General features: G+C 39.3%; 1 protein-coding gene across 1 annotated transcript in view; it reads left to right on the top strand.

Moving 5' to 3' along the window:
* The window catches only part of LOC137266228 (mucin-4-like), a 34,054-nt gene extending 26,279 nt beyond the window's left edge, over positions 1 to 7,775 (top strand). Inside the window, exons 3-6 of the mRNA XM_067801726.1 lie at positions 3,175 to 3,343; positions 3,956 to 4,077; positions 5,470 to 5,601; positions 6,491 to 7,775. Of these exons, the coding sequence (XP_067657827.1) occupies positions 3,175 to 3,343; positions 3,956 to 4,077; positions 5,470 to 5,601; positions 6,491 to 7,377 (1,310 nt within the window). The 3' untranslated portion in view covers positions 7,378 to 7,775. The remainder of the gene's footprint in view (positions 1 to 3,174; positions 3,344 to 3,955; positions 4,078 to 5,469; positions 5,602 to 6,490) is intronic.
* The last annotated feature ends 9,505 nt before the right edge of the window (positions 7,776 to 17,280 follow it).

The raw sequence follows: 17,280 nt of genomic DNA, 5'->3' as shown, positions 1-17,280 counted from the left end.
TTGATACAATGTTCCTATTCTAGCTAACACATCCTTTTCATACAGTTAAGTGTAGTCATTTTGGTTAAATGAAATCTAATATGTCATTGGAAACATCAAGGTACATAAGTTCTTGGAAAAAGCATATGTTTGTATGTATACATGGCAATCCTGTTGAATGACAGTGTTATTTTGTCAGTGACAGGTGACTCAAAGGTGTCTGATACACAGATGATAGAAAAACTATGATCAAATTCGTACAAAATAACAAAGATTTTCACCTTTACAGTACTGCTTGATCATATTTTGAAAATCTTCAGACATCTTCTTACTTTTCTAGCAGAGACCATCAACCAAACACCAATGTTTACCTCTCATAAACCTGCCTTGTTGAGTGCCTAATATGATATTGAAAGTTTTAATAACGATGTTTGATATGTGTATTTTAGAGCACAAAACCATTCAAAATATAATGTATCATGGCACAGATGTGTAAATGTGATGGATTGTTTTTAAAGATGTTAGTTTATGTCAATGTTTATTTTTTGAGATGTTGTATGGGGCAATTTCATAAACCGAAAAAATGTACTTTTTTAAAGATTTTGATGTGAGCAAAAGCGTGACCCACCACAATTTTTTAGGTGTACATTCTAATTTACTCGCTTCATATATGGTGAAAAAATTGGGATGGGTCACGCTTTTGCTCACACTTTTCTATCACTCTGAAAATCAGAAAATGTAGGTTTCTAGAAGATATTGTAAAATATGTTAACTTTGAGGTCTTCAAAGAGGAAAACTAACAACACTAGAAACATAAAAATGCAATTGGAGGTAACTTCAACAATTAATTTAGCTCCTTTTATGCTAAAATTATCGTGTTGTAAAATTTTGATAATCATGACATGTTGTGGGCCAAAAAGGGCCTCTATCATACCTTGTCCTTTGTCACATAAATGACCAAAAAATGTCCGGAACATCTTCTTTCTCTTTATCATAGATTCCCTTACGTTTTCGGTGAATGATTTACTTATTTACTATATGTTAATTTAGACAACACTCATTCACATGGATATGAAATATTAATAGGTATTATTTGACACATCTAATCACTTGCATATTGCAACAGTACGCTCCTCATATCCTTTGACAACTCGTTGTGCAGAGTGCCCTGTCGTGATCTGACAAACGGAAACCTGGAAATCGTGGAAATCTCAAAAGAGGCTCTGCTGCTAGAAAGGGTTGACGGTCTGGTACGGAGTTGATATTATATGTATCACATAGTGCGCTACAAAATACACAGTAACACTTATTAAGCAGTGGGACTGAACAGCCCTCAATCATTTTACGACCATTTCAAAAACGGACAGTCTGTGACGTCCTATTTACTGAAATCCTGCCTAAACCTCAAAATAAACCTGCCTAAAAATACAGAAATACTATTTTCTAAAAATGCAAAATAGAAATTATTTTCTAAATACAATTTTGTTTTGAAAGAATGAATTAGAATTTTGTTTACTTATAGTTGCTTGCAGACTCTATCGTCTTTTTCGCACGAGAAAATTCGGATCATGTCTCGGTCTGTAACAGCAGTTGAACATGATATACTAGTAGTAGGAATCCTACAGTAGTGGATGGGAGAGATTTTGTGTATTTGCTAGTTCCCACCAGAATATCCTAAGCTAGTCATAAAAACTCATATCCTATTTTCAGTTTTGGCCAGTATGGCAACCATGTCAGAAACGATTAATTAAATCATGGTCAGAACTGGAGACTTTTAAAGTCAGTATCTCATTTAGTAGATTTACGTATAAAAATTGAAATTCAACATAAACCCCGGTTTTTTGTGATTGTTAAAATGCTGACATCTTCACGTGCGCAATACTACTATAGTAACCGTCTCACGGCCATTGAAAAGTTTTTGATATTGATATTGGCTAATATCTAAATATATATTTCGTCCTGATGCAAGTAAAGCGTGAAAATTGAACAATGGTGCACGACAGTTTCTTAACGTTCTTGGCTCCGAGAGTGTGGGTTGGAATAACAAGAGGTATCTATAATCTGTTATTGTACTGAGTGTTCATTCCTTCCCAATTTCTGACTGATGACTGCGTACTCATGTAGGCTATTGTTGTAGTATGGTCTCCTGAGATCCGAGATCCGGGTTAGAATTCACCTTCAGTAACCCATGCTTGTTGTAAGAGGCGACTGACAGGATTTGGGCCGTTATGCTCGCTGATTTGGTTGGTATATGTCATCTTATCCCACTTGGGTAAAAGATGCTCATGCTGATGAAGACGGGGTTGTCAGGTCCATAGTCGATTATTTACAGATCGCCACCATATATACTCTCTCCAAAATAGAAACGCAAATAGGATTTTCAACTCTATTTTCATAAGTATTTTGGAAAATCTTGTAGGCGTTATGACTCAATGAAATATAGCGAAATCGAACACCGAGAATGCAGCATTATACGTCTCTTGCACCAACTCAAGAAATGTCAGTTTGATTGTTATATGGAGACGTGTGTTGGCGCTGAAGCCAGTACCTAGTGTGACCACCCTGGGCATCCAGACCTGCACGGCATCGTCTCGGCATCGAACGAATGTCGTAGAATCTCGCGATGCTGAAGTGTCTAGGGCTGAGGGTTGCGGCGTCGCACTCGTCTGTCCAGGGCATCCCACAGATGTTCGATCGGGTTTAAGTCCGGTGACCAGTTCGGTAGGTTCAAAGCCTGAACGGTGGTGCACCATTGAACTCGATGTCGACGATGTTGTTGTCGAAGCTCAGGGCCAAAACAAAGTCTTCTGGCACGTAAACATGCCTCTCTCAACCTGTTCCTGACGGTCTGTGCACAACGCCTACTCATTCCGGGTATTTGTTGAGCAGTACTGGTCGTCGCCGTAGCTGTTCGATGACGCAGGTGGTGTACCCGGATGTAGCGATCCTGTCCCGCAGTGGTCGCCCGAGGTCGCTACACACTGCTATAGTGTATATCACAAATATGCCAATTATGTACCCCTCGCTCACATATAGCATTGGTATTGCGCCATTTCAGAAACACAACAGCAACATTTTAGAATTTCAGACATGTATGAATAATTATACAGTCTCTGTATCATAAAGGTACGAATTTTATAGCGTTATGTTAATACAGATAAAGTCTGCACAAGATCTTACATGTTCTTTGTTTAGACTGTCCACCAGATTTTCTGACGTTGCTTGGCAACTGCTACAAGATGTTGCCTGGTACCTATAAAGGAGTTGATGCTGTTAGCGAGTGCCGAAGTCTCGGTGCCAACATCACGTCGTCCAAAGCTGAGGCTGAAAATCAACTCTTGCTTGATCTTAGATCCAATGCATCGTAAGGCCCTTTCATCTTCTGATTTAGTGAATGCTTATATGTGATGATGAGTTTACTTATATAATCACATAACATTATCTATAATTCTTCATACATCGTCAAGAATAAATACCGCCTGCAAGTTTGTTTAGCATTCGCTAATGAAGTATTCATTTTCATATGTAAGACTTTTTATGACTTCTGTGAAGATGTAGTGCAAGCTGGTGATGCTAGAATGTAAGACAGTTTTACCAGTTTCCCAGAAGACAATCACAACTTTCTCTAAGCCACCATTATTATTTGAGACCAGTCGCCCCCCGCCATAGATGGCTGAAACTGTGCGCGGCTGAAAGTTAAAATCGCAGTATATTTCGCCTGCTGGGCACAAGCTGCGCCCATGTTCTACGGCAGTGGTGTACTGAGAACATAAACACACGCACACACACGCACACACACGCACACACACACGCACACACGCACACACGCACACAAACACAAAAACAAATGAAAACAACAAAAATAAAAAATAAAAAAACCTGGTAATGGAAGGACTGTGACGGGTTTAAAAAAATCACTTTACTGTACTGACTGTACTGAATGACATGATTATGTTTCATGGTATGTTGATTTAAGGAGAGGCGGACAAAGGTTGTGGCTCGGCATGACCGACTCAGCTTCGCCAAATGAATGGCGGTGGACGGATGACAACACTTTGGTGGATGCCTATCCAACATCACATCACTGGAGACAAACAAGTAAGTATTTATTCAGCTCCTGGGAGTCATCTATTTGGCATGTTCCACTGAACGTAGAAGGCAATTCTCACACGTCCGATATATAACAGTACACGATTAGATGTGGTTTAAAAAATCAATTATTCTTATTCAAGAAAATCAACTGGGATTGGTGAACAAGCTTTACATGTTAACACCGCTCCCATAAAATGTGTGCATGAATATTTATCAAAGAGTAAACCCGCATGTTTAAAGATCCAGTCAGTCTTTCTAATTGTGACATGGTTATATACTGGTGTGTAATCGTATAACAATATGAGTAGGTAAGTGAGTTACAATTATTTACTGCCAATATTTCAGGTACATCGTGACGATAAGTCTTTTGGCATTATAATTAATAGAAGATAACAGATACACTTTAAAAATAGCTTATAGTAAAGAGGATAACAGTATTCACCAACATAAACATGGGCTATAGATCTCCAGTAGTGAAAGGTAGATAAACATGCCTTGGTAGCATGGGGATTCACAGTCCATTTGCTACCTTTACAGCCCTTAGTTTCATTTTCTACCCGTGAAGGTCCGGGTTAGAATGTTTGCTTTGAGTAACTCATTCTTGTCGCAAGAGGAGAAGAACGGCATCGGGTGGTCTGGCTCGCTGACTTGGTTGACGCCATGTCCATTATGTTGATCACGGTATTGTCTGGTCCTGATATATCCGTAAGTCCACAAACATTCAAAGTAAATTCTAAATTTCCAGGTTTTTAATCGTAGTATAAGTGTTTTTTTATTGTATGGCTAGATTTCCGAAATTGCTGACGGCTGAGGGGATGATGTAAATCCAGCTAGGGTCCATGCAGGTAGCAAAGGTACTGTAAGTCCCCATGGTCCCTGGTATGGTGATCTACCTTCAGTTGTTAGCAATCTATAGCCCAGTTTTATATTGTATTGTCCTCTATAGATAAATTGTTTTTGGCATAGCTACTAGTTTTACATTCTTTTCTGTGATGTTCCAGTTGTTTTACTGTCCTTCGTCGACAGATTTTTATAATACTCATATATTCCATTTTAATGGTACGTTCCCGTCACGATATGGCTGAAATATTGCCTATGTGACGTTAAATTTTAACTCACTCACTCACTCCTGATATATCTGACATCCTGTTGTGTTAAATACACCCACACCAAACCAAACCAAACCAAACCAAACCTCCGACATGTTCATGTTACAGGAGATCAATTCTAAACCCGAAATTCACAGACCACATGCAGATGGCTATTTTCCGGAAATACTTCTTTTCGACGATAGTTCACTATATGCCTTGAAAATCCGTTCGCAACTCCTCCGCAAAGGGGAAAGGTACCCCGCGAGGAAACGTTTTATAAGATATTCACCCACGAGTTCTATTTCAGCGAAGTCCGAAACTTCTACTACCAACAATCTTCAGTGTGCATGGATAACAGCAGATAACAAGGGTCGCGTGTGGAGTCACACTAAGTGCAACAACCATGCAGCCGTTACAGTCTGCAAGATATATCTTAATGGTGAGGTACATTGATTAGTATTGATGGGATTCTATCATTTGGCCGTCCACGTGTGTTTGGCTGAAGGTTCTCAAACAGCGCTTTTTCTGCACGGTCCTTAGATGCATGTTTGTCTATTACCGTTAATAACCTCATCACTCCGAAGACTTGGTACATTTTCTGAAGCCTGTTGCTGAAATATGGCTAAAAGCCGCGTAGAACTCACTCATTCATTCATTTATAACCTATGTACGCAACGACAGTGTGCAGTTACGATACAACGCCGTTAGACTGGCGCTTATCACTGGGGCATAGCCTCCCTCAGTCAGTCTTGGTTTTAGCTTAGGTGCTTCAGTTATTTGTTTGTGCATGGTCATCACAATGTTGCCGTTGTGAAATAATGATGTAAAATGTATGAAGCACATTCCTGGTGTCCCTCGAAATGCTATTGCTGGAATATTGCTGAACGCGGCGTAGAACTAAACTCGTTGGTATGGTGGTCTACCTATAGTTCTGGCGGTCTGTATCCCATAAGTTATTGCAAAGCAGTTGCATAATCTGTTTTTGACAGATAAGCCTGATTCCGATCCCGTTAGTCACCTCTTGCGACAAGCAGAGTCAGAATTCATCGTTCAAATCAATTTTCCTTGAAAGAAAGAAAGAAAAAAAAAAACAATCTCAAATGCTACTCCGATGAGGATCCGGGAGGATAGAATTGATTGTCAGTAACCAATGATTGTCGTAATAGGCGACAAACCGGATCGGGTAGTCAGACTCGCTGACACGTCATTACGTAGATCAGTGGTCATGCTGCTGGTCTCTTAATTTGAAATATTACCAGAGTAGCTAAAGCGTTGCTGAGTATTAACGTACCCACTACTTATGACTTTGTTGTCTCTTTTGCGATCAGAAATTTCAGAATCAGCGACAGACAAGACAACTTCAATGAACAATGAACTTTCATCAGTGCAAAACATGATGCCGACGGATATGACAACGACAACAGACTCCGCATCGTCTTCAGACCAATATATCAGACTGTCAAATCATGTAAGAACGACATCAACGCTGTTGTCAACATTCATAGACACAGCAGTAAAACAGTCTTTATTGTCTGTGGACGAGGATAATATACTGATAGATAAAACAACGGCAACGATGACAACATCCCCGACAGCAACAATGCAGCCTCACATTGCAGCAACATCAGCAATTACTTTCATGGCCCTTCCGTCATCCTCTGCACCACATGTGACTGTTGATAAATTAACGCCTAGCCCGCCAGCACATCTAGAGACAGACAACTCAACGGTTCCTCTGCCAACGACGAGTACTGAACTATTTCTGCACACGTCATTGCAAACACAAATCGACACGACTGATAATTACGATTCGTATTTATTTTCACAACCTTCATTTACAGAAACACCTTTCACAGCAACCACCAAATACATGTCCACAAATGTTTCCCCGATAACGGCACCCCGTTTTACGTTAGTATCTCAGTTCCTATACCCGTCTATGGTAAACAACGTGATTCCACATACAACATCTCATAATTGTCTCTGCCCTTGCAAAACTAAACTGCTTCCAGATGTTTTGTTAAGTTTGCAAGAAAAGTATGCGTCACTGATTCTGAAAACGTCTACATTATCTTCCTACGTGAGAAAGAAAATATCTATTGCTGACTTTCGAGTTTCATCAAATTATATCGGTGTGAGTGGCCTTATTGTCTGTATAGTGCCAGTTTTCTTAGTCATCGGTTCAGATGTACTCACATGCGTAAAGGGAAAGTGAAGAGATAACCTTGCCTATTTGTACAACACCCGCATCTGTGGTAGTATTTTGGCATTGTTTTGATAACTGGAGTGAGTGAGTGAGTGAGTGAGTTGATATTAAACGTCATATCGGCAATATTTCAGCCGTATCGTGACGAGAACATTCAACAATGAAAACGACCACAAGTACATTACAAAACCTGCCAACGAAGGACAGCAAAAGAACTAGAATATAACAATTATCATTAAGACTAGTGTGGAAAGTTAAAATTAATATCACTATCTGGACCAAACAATATAAACACAGGCTATAGATCTCCAACAACCGAAGGTAGATCACCCTACTAGGGACCATGGGGACTTACAGTACCTTTGCTACCTGCATGGACCCTAGTTGGATTTACACAATCCCTTCAGCTGCTGGCGATTGTACAGGGTACAGCCACCAACAACTGAAGCTACTAATCCAAACTACCAATCATTAAAATACCTATATTTACAGAACATATTGTTCAAACTTCAACCCAAAAACAATCTTTTAAAAAAAAACAATAACTAAATTATAGCTAACGCTGGTAAAAAGATCCTTCATGGTTTTAACTGTAAAATACTTATCCCTTGTGATGGAGAATTCAACACAGTCGAGCAAAATATGCTTGACCGTGTCTCTCTCACAACAAGGGATACAAAACGGGGGATCCTCACCTTTCAATAGGTATGCATGAGTATATCTTGCATGGCCAATACGACATCGTCGTAAAATAACCTCTTCAAATCTGGACTGACTACCCAAGTAGGTGTAACCAATAGACGGTTCTATTTCATGTAATGTATTCACCTCCTCGTGGTGGGTGCTTGATAACGCTAAGCGCTCGCCAACCCCACGTTGTTGACCCGGGGGGATTTTTGGTCCACCAACCCGTTTGCCGTGGGTTGTGGCCCTGTGTCGGCGGAGGAGGGATCCTGGTGTTTGAGGGCATAGGAGCAGGACCAGTGTTCCTATTGCTCAACACACCACTTTGGCCCTGACTTCACCTAGACGGGTGGAAGAATGGACCCGGTTCTATCAATTGACTGGTGACGCCAGGCCCTGTGCTTGGAGATTATTTTTGCACATTTTCATTATAATGTTTGGTTTTGGCAGTCCAAAGTCAGATTCTATATCTCTGCATCGATGAAATTGCCTAGAGTCCTATGCCAGAAGGCGGTGGCTCATTGGCAAATCTGATGATGTTGACCGCTGGATTCTATATGTCTTTAAATTATTGTTATGGTCCGAACCAGCCTGACGGCTAATCTATTGGACAAATAAAGCTATTCATGTCATATTTACTTGAGCATACCACCCCTGTATCCCTGGTGTTAGCATCCTGGAGATCCTGTGCAAATTGACACCGTCCTTGTTGACACTCCATGGTGGATGGGGAGCAGGGATGATGAATTCGTATGTTATACCATGTCTCAATACAATTCACCTGGTTCCTACAAAGCAAATAAACGCAGACATGTAGATGTGCTCTCGTCTGATGAGGAGGTCGCTCCAGAGATTTCAGATTCTTGGCCACGATTTATCACAGTTGCGTCAGTTGATGGAAGTCCATTAAAACTTAACCCGTTTGCTATCTCAATGGACATTAGAGGTGTCTATGGAGATGTTGAGGATGTAATACGACTACGGACTGATGCCTTACTAGTGGAGTGTTTAAGGAAACCACAATCACTCAATCTGTTGGGCTTACAACAATTTGTTAATACTCCGGTTGTAGTTTCAGTGCACAAGACACTGAACATGAGCAGAGGCATTGTCAGAGATGTTGCACGCTGTCTTTCTGATATGAGCGAGGAGCAAATTGCTGTTGAATTGCTGTTAAAGCTCAAGGAGTCACAAATGTAAAACGTTTTTCCAGAAGAGCACAAGATGGTACCTTTGTTAAAACCAACACCTATCTTTTCACTTTTTCTCAACCTGCAATACCTCAATCATAGCCACTAACACTAATTTTATAAAGGCTGGATATTTCAACATCGGGTTGGGGGTTTATGTACCAAATCCACCCCGATGTTTTAAGTGTCAAAAGTTTGGTCATAATGCTAAGTTCTGCCGTAGCAAGATGGTAGTATGCTGCCGTTGCACTGGAGCCCATGATAGCTCTGAGTGCACACATGGCCTAAAATGTGCCAATTGCAATGGAGCTCACATGGCGTGTTCTAAATCCTGTCCATCGTTTGAATTTGAAGCCCAAATACTAAAACTTAAGCACACCAACAACATCACCTACCAAGAAGCAAAACAACTAGTTCCATCTACTGCTCAAACGTAAGTAAAAACATATTCCGTAGCAATTGCATCCTCCACACAAGTTTGTAAGGCAGTCACTGTTTCATGTCAGACCAACATCTCCTGGGTCAAGGATGACCAGACTCTACTGCACCAGTCCTCTGACATATCACAGAACGGTTATCTGAAATCAACCACTTCACAAACGGACAATCCTACTCGTGATGTACCATCTGACTCCATGGAAACTACACATACTGATGATGCAAGTTTAACTAGAAAAGAGAAAAAGAAAGTACAGAAAAGACGAAAGGCACCCACTTACGTGAAGACGCCCACTCCTGTTCTTTCACCTGTTGAGGTTCATGACTCGTATAAGCCTCTGGAGATAGACGTCCCTCCTTCACAACCAATCCATATCAGTGAACATTCCTCCCAATCACGATCTCCAGTTAAGCCTCCATGAACACTTCCAATACCATTTTTCAATGGAATTGTAGAGGACTGAAGAACAAGGTTAATGATGTACACTTAGTTATACAAGATTTTAGGCCATCAGCATTTTGTTTACAAGAAACGTATTTTAAAGAAAACGATCAAATTTATATACGACAGTATACTCCATATCACTGTTTTCTCCTCCAGGACCGACAGCAACTGGAGGTTCTTCAATATTAGTGAGACAGAGCATCATTCACAGTCCTGTTCCTCTAAATACCCATCTACAAGCTGTTGCTGTCCGTGTAACATTGTTTTTACATTGTGCTCTCTCTATCTTCCTCCTTCCTTTTCTGTGCAGCCTGTTGATCTGCGGGCACTTTATGACCAACTTCCTAAGCCCTGTATCATCATGGGCGATTTGAATGGATACAATCTCTTGTGGGGAGGTACACATAAAACAGCAAAGGTAACGTACTGGAACATATCAATTACTGACTCTACTCTGCTGGGTGTGTTTCGAGTGGTCAGTCCATGACGACCTGTGTGGAAGCGACCATTTTCCAACTGTTCTTAAAGCTATAATGCCATCTGACGTCCCTCCGTTGTCGAGAAGGAACTTTACAAAAGCTTGAATCACTTTCATCCAACAGATTGAAACCTGAACTGTTCCTGACCCTGTCCAACTCTATTCTGATGAACTGAATAAAATACCCGATGACTGCATTCCAAAGTCCTCTACGATTCTACGCATACGAAAACCATGGTTCAACAACGACAGGCAAGGAAGGCACGGAAAAAGGCTGAATACTATTTCCGTCTCCACCCTATGGCCCATAGTTTGAACAAATTCAAAATATTGAATGCAAAAGCACGACGTATCTTCAGACAAAATAAACGTAAATCTTTGCTTTTATGTATCGAAAACCAATTCGCGTACGCCGAAATCAAAAGTATGCAACATGATCCAGAATATCAAAGGCAAGGGCTCACAATCTAGCATTAAACATCTTAAAGACGGAGTCCAATTATTAACCAGAAAATCTGACATTGCAAATAAACTTTGTCAAAACACTCTTCCTCATCGAATTATGTACCCCAGTTTCAAAAGTATAAAAAGCAACAAGAAAAGACACCTATCAATTTCACTTCAGATAATGGGGAAGATTACAATGAAGCATTTTCGATCCATGAGATTCGTACTGCTCTTGACCAGGCTCATGATACTGCTACGGGAGCTGATAACGTGCATTATCAACTCCTGAAGCACTTACCTGCATCATGTGTAGAAACACTTTTAAACATTTTTCATGAGATTTGGACGTCAAGAAACTTTCCCTCGTCTTGGCGCGATGCTATAATTGTTCCCATCCCTAAACCTGGAAGTGATCACACTGATCCTTCAAATTATAGGACCATTTCACTTACTAGCTGTGTTTGCAAGACCATGCAACGCATGATAAATAATCGACTCGTTTGATAGTTGGAAACAAATAACCTCATAACAGATATACAGTGTGGTTTCCGTAAAAACAGAAGCACTATCGATCATTTAGTGCATTTGGAGTCTTTTGTTAAGAATGCCAAACTTAATAAACAGCACACAGTGTCAATCTTTTTCGATTAAGAAAAAGCATGTGACCCGACATGGAAACATGAGATTTTAAAAGATTTAAAGGATTTTGGATTACGAGGTCGTTTGCCTCGGTTTATATCCAACTTTTTAAATGAGAGGCAGTTCCAAGTCCGAGTGGGTTCAACCCTGTCTGACCATTATAATCAGGATCAAGGTGTCCCACAGGGTGGTATATTGTCTGTCACATTGTTTAGTATTAAGATCAGCAGTTTCATAATAAATAATCGACTTGTTTGAAACTTGGAAACAAATAACCTCAAAACAGAGGTAAAAACAGAAGTACTGTCGATCACCTAGTGCGACTGGAATCATTTGTGAAAAACGCACTAATTCATAAACAACATGCCGTGTCTATCTTTTTTGAAAGCAAATGACACAACCTGGAAATATGGCATTTTGAGAGATTTACATGATTGCCGTCGTTTGCCTCAATCCATAGCAAACTTTTTAAATGACAGACAATTTCAAGTCCACGTGGGTTTTACCCTGTCTGATCATTACAATCAGGATCAGGATGTTCCACAGTTCAGTATTTTGTCTGTAACACCTTTTAGTATCAAGATAAATAGTTTATCAAAAGTTTTAAACGATTCAATTGCTGGATCGTTATTTGTGGATGACTTTAATATTTCTTGTCGTGGTAAAAATATGCATACTATTGAACGGCAACTGCAGCTGTGTTTAACTAAAATGAATAAATGGTGTCTTGAAAACGGCTATACATTTTCTAAATCCAAAACTAATTGTATACACTTTTGTAGAAAATATATACCGCATAAAGATCCTGAACTGTTTCTAAAAGGATCTCCCATAAAAGTTGTAAATGAGGCCAAGTTCTTGGGAATAATGTTTGATGGTTCTACTTAATGGTCCTACCACACATCAAATCTCTCAAAACCACTTGACTTGTTGAAAGTCGTTTCAAATTCTAAGTGGGGTGGGGATCAAGCTACCCTTCTGCAGCTTTATCTATCACTGATCCGGTCAAAACTTGATTATGGCTCCATTTTATATGGAGGAGCCTGTAAAAGCAACCTAAAACTTTTAGATTCTGTTCACCATCAAGGTCGAGGACTTTGTCTTGGCTCCTTTCGAACTTCACATGTTGACAGCCTGTACCGTTGAGGCTAATGAGCCACCTCTTGAGCAGCGACGTATAGAGCTAGCTTTACAGTATGTAACAAAATTATAAATTCCAGTGAGTCAAACCCTGCATATAACTGTGTTTTCAGTTCTCTATATGAGGATTTATTCAACAAGAAATCGTCTCTTGTTTCGCCTCTTGGTTTAAGAATGAAACCATTTATTTCTTCGGCCGGCATTGAACTGGAATATATAGCTCCTTCCTGTCTTCTGTCTTCTCCTCCTTGGCAATTGATTAGGCCCCAAGCGGACCTAACATTAACTACATTTAAAAACTAAGAAACTAATGAACTACAATACAAACAAGAATATAATCAATTGAAACATAAATATAGCAATTATAAATCCTTATTTACAGATGGGTCCAAGGACGGTTGTGCAGTGGCTTGTGCCACTGTCATTGGATCCAGAACAATATCTTCTAGATTACCAGATAATAGTTCTATTTTTACAGCAGTAGCTAACGCCATATTAACAGCTTTTAAATATATTCAAAGACACCCTATACACAAACAGTACATAATCTATTCTGCCTGTCTTTCTTGCCTTCAGGCTGTTAAAAATATTTCTTGCAAACATCAACTTTTAATTGAAATGTTTGAATTGTACAATAATCTTGCTACTGGCCAATACGACATCGTATTCTGTTGGTTACCCAGCCATGTAGGCATTTCTGGTAACGCAATGCCCGATCTTACTGCTATGGCAGCACTCAACAAATCCGTGACAACACTTGTTATTCCTTACACTGATTATAAAGCTACTATTAGATCTTATATCCGTGATCTGATGCAGAAGAAGTGGGACACCCAAGTAGGTGTCAAGAAACTACATGAAATAAAACCCTACATTGGGTACACCTACTTTGGCTGTCAGTCCAGATTTGAAGATGTTATTTTACGAGGATGTCGTATTGGCCACACTAGATATTCTCATGCATACCTGTTAAAAGGTGAGGATCCTCTGTTTTGTATCCCTTGTGATGGGAGAGTTACGGTCGAACACATTCTACTTGACTGTGTTGAATTCTCCATCACAAGGGATATGTATTTTACAGTTAACACAATGAAGGATCTTTTTACCAGCATTAGTTCTCATTTAATTATTGGTTTTTAAAAAGATGTATTTTAATAATTGGAAGGTTGGATTAGGTAACTTAAATTGTAGGTGGCTGTACCCTCAAAGGGGTTGAAGTATTGTAAAAATATAGTCCTCCTGAGAGGGTACGTAAGTCCGAAAACATTCGCAGTAAATTTAAACGTTCCACTGTTCTTAGCCGTAGCATATGTGTATTTTTAATTTTGGCTAGATGTGTCTAAATTTGTAACAGATGAAGGGACGATGTAAATCCAACTAGGGTCCATGCAGGTAGCAAAGGCACTGTAAGTCCCAATGGTCCCTAGTATGGTGATCTACCTTCCGTTGTTGGCAATCTATAGCCTGATTTTATACTGTATTGTCCGAATAGTGGTATTAGTTTTAACTTTCCACTCTAGTTTTAATCCCATTTGTGATATTCTAGTTGTTTTACTGTCTTTCGTGGACAGGTTTTTATACTATACTATACATATATTTCATTTCAGTATTAAATGTTCTCGTCACGATATGGCTGAGATATTGCCGATGTGACGTTAAATATTAACTCACTCACTCACCATTATACTTTCTGTTCAGGTAATTTAAAACGCTAATGACTTGGCTAGTATTACTTTTCGCACGTGGAAGAGTAGACGCTTAAACAAGTTAGCTCGGGCATTTCTCAGGATTCAAGAAAGTGAGTGAGTTAGTTAATATTTTACCTCACATCGGCAATATCTCAGCCATATCGCGACGAGAACATTTGAATGAAATAAACTCATGTGGTAAAATCTGTCAACGAAGGATAGTAAAACAACTAGAACATCATAATGTCAATTAAAACTAGCATTGAAATTTAAAACTAATATCATTATTTAGACAATACAATATAGAAACAGACTATGGATCGCCAACAACAGAAGGTAGGTCACCACACTAGGGACCATGGGGACTTACAGTATCTTTGCTACCTGCATGGACCCTAGTTGGATTTACACAATCCCTTCGGCTGCTGGCGACTGTACGAAAAGTTAGCCAAAATTAAATGAACATGAATACTACGATTAAAAACCTGGTAGACTTAAATTTACTGTGAATGTTTGTGGACTTACGTACCCTCTCAGGAGGACAATAATTTTACTATACTTGAACCCCCTCTTAGGGTACAGGCACCAACAATTCAAGTTACTAATTCAAACTACCAATCATTACAATACATCTATTTACAGAACATACTATTCAAAATTCAACCAAAAATCAATTTCTTTTACAAAACCAATAATTAAATGAGAATTAACGCTGGTAAAAAGATCCTTCATTGTTTTAACTGTAAAATACTTATCCCTTGTGATAATTATAAATAAATAATATGTGTATTTATAATGCGCTGAATTCCACACATAAAGCATGCTCAAAGCGCTACATTGAATGAATCCAAGCAAATATTTACAAAGCAAGGCAGAGGTTATGCTGGAACTATGGTGAAAAACAATCTGAGGAAATTTAAGCTATATATTGTAATATTTTCTGAAAAGATAAGTTTTCAGTGAACTTTTGAATGAGTCAATAGAGGGAGACATTTTGAGTTCAATCGGGAGTTGAGACGGGACGATAATTTTTCCCAAGTCGTTGGGATTAGATCCTGCTTTCTTGATCAATGGTCTGATGACTGCTTCCTTCAGGGGTGTAGGAACCGCACCTGAAGTTAAACTCAAATTTACCAGTTTAGTTATTGGAACAATGAGCACATCAAGAAATTCCAACAACAATTTGGTGGGCATAGGATCCAAGACACATGTCGTTGGCTTACAATCCTTAATCAGTTTCAAGACTTCCACTTCTGTGAATGGCTGAAAACAGTCCATGACAGGGCCATTAAAATGGCGTGTAGATAGGTGTTGATTGTCCTTCATCTCACTTCTAACACAATCTTGTATGTAAGATATTTTTTCGGCAAAATATCGATTGAAACTATTTGCAAGATCAGGTAGGCTCTCTGATTTGGGTAAACAAACATCCTTTTTCATACCGAGAAGAGATGATAGAAACTTGTGCATAGCTCCAGATCTACTTTCTAATCCTGCGATCGTTCTCGAGCAGTACTCGGTTTTTGATTTCCTGATGAGTTGTGTAACTCGGTTTCTGCAGGATCTGTAAATCTGTCAGTGAACTTCTAATTTTGATTGTCTCCACTTCCGCTCTGCAATACGTCTTTCCCTCTTGGCTGCATGTATTATGTTGGAATACCATGGGAAGGATGATTTGACCTTCACAGTTTTGAAGGTTGGTGGTGCATGTTCATTCAGTAAGTCTGAGAGAGTTTTATGATACATGTCGCAGAGTTCATCCAAATCAGAGGGTGGATTGTTCAGTAAACCTGAGCTTAAAAGATCTGCCCTGAAAGCCAATCTATCTATTGCTTTAAGGTTTCTACATTTAACTGTCGTACGCTCACATTCAGGAACCGACATGTTAATGTTGAAAGTTATAAGGAAGTGATTTGAAAGCTGAAGATCTTCCACACAAATATTTGCTATCAGATTGTTGTCCTCTCGTGACAGTAACCAGTCCAGCGTATGGCCGGATCTGTGTGTAGCTTCCTTAATATGCTGACTTAAACCATGCACATCAAGTAATTTCTTGAATTGTTTGACATCAGATTTTTCTCCACAATCAAAATGTATGTTGAAATCACCCACAATGATAATGGATTTTTGTAGATTGTCTCTAATCAGGGAAGAAAATTCTTCCATGAACATATCAAATGTGAGCTTGTTTGCTTTCGAAGGTGGAGGTCTATATATACCAAACATTGTGTGTTCAATCACATGGATGTTCAATACATTTCTGTGAATAATTACGACTCCACCCCCTTTTCTGTTTTCCCTTGATATATGCTTGAGAGTGAAACCATTTGGTGTCATTTCCTCTATTTTAGATTCATCGCCAAATGTCTTGAGCCATGTCTCTGTTAAGAATAAAACGTCTAGGTTGTCATCAAGTATCATGTCAGCGATGTCAAGCGTTTTGTTTCTGGAAGACTGTGCATTCCAAAAACTAATACGCAGTTTTGAGAATTTCTTGTTGGGATACACTTGTAATAAATTGTTTCTATCAATAGTTCTTGGAGGTGTACTATTGTAAGTTGAAATGTTATTAAAGGCACCTGTTATCACTTTGATCTGTCGCCGCTTACGTGAGCCACCACGAGTCCCTCTCTGTGTTGGTGTGGAAACACATATTCCATACTGTCGTAGTGTTTGGAGTAATTTGGTTGGTATCCATTTCTTGCCAGTGTTGGATAAGCTACGCAGTTGATCACCACTGTAAGACAGCTGATTGTCTCTGGC

The sequence above is a fragment of the Haliotis asinina genome, chromosome 15 (genome assembly GCF_037392515.1).
Source record: "Haliotis asinina isolate JCU_RB_2024 chromosome 15, JCU_Hal_asi_v2, whole genome shotgun sequence".
NCBI lineage: Eukaryota > Metazoa > Mollusca > Gastropoda > Lepetellida > Haliotidae > Haliotis > Haliotis asinina.
The sequence above is the reverse complement of the archived record's forward strand: the minus strand, read 5'-3'. Positions and strand labels throughout refer to the sequence as shown.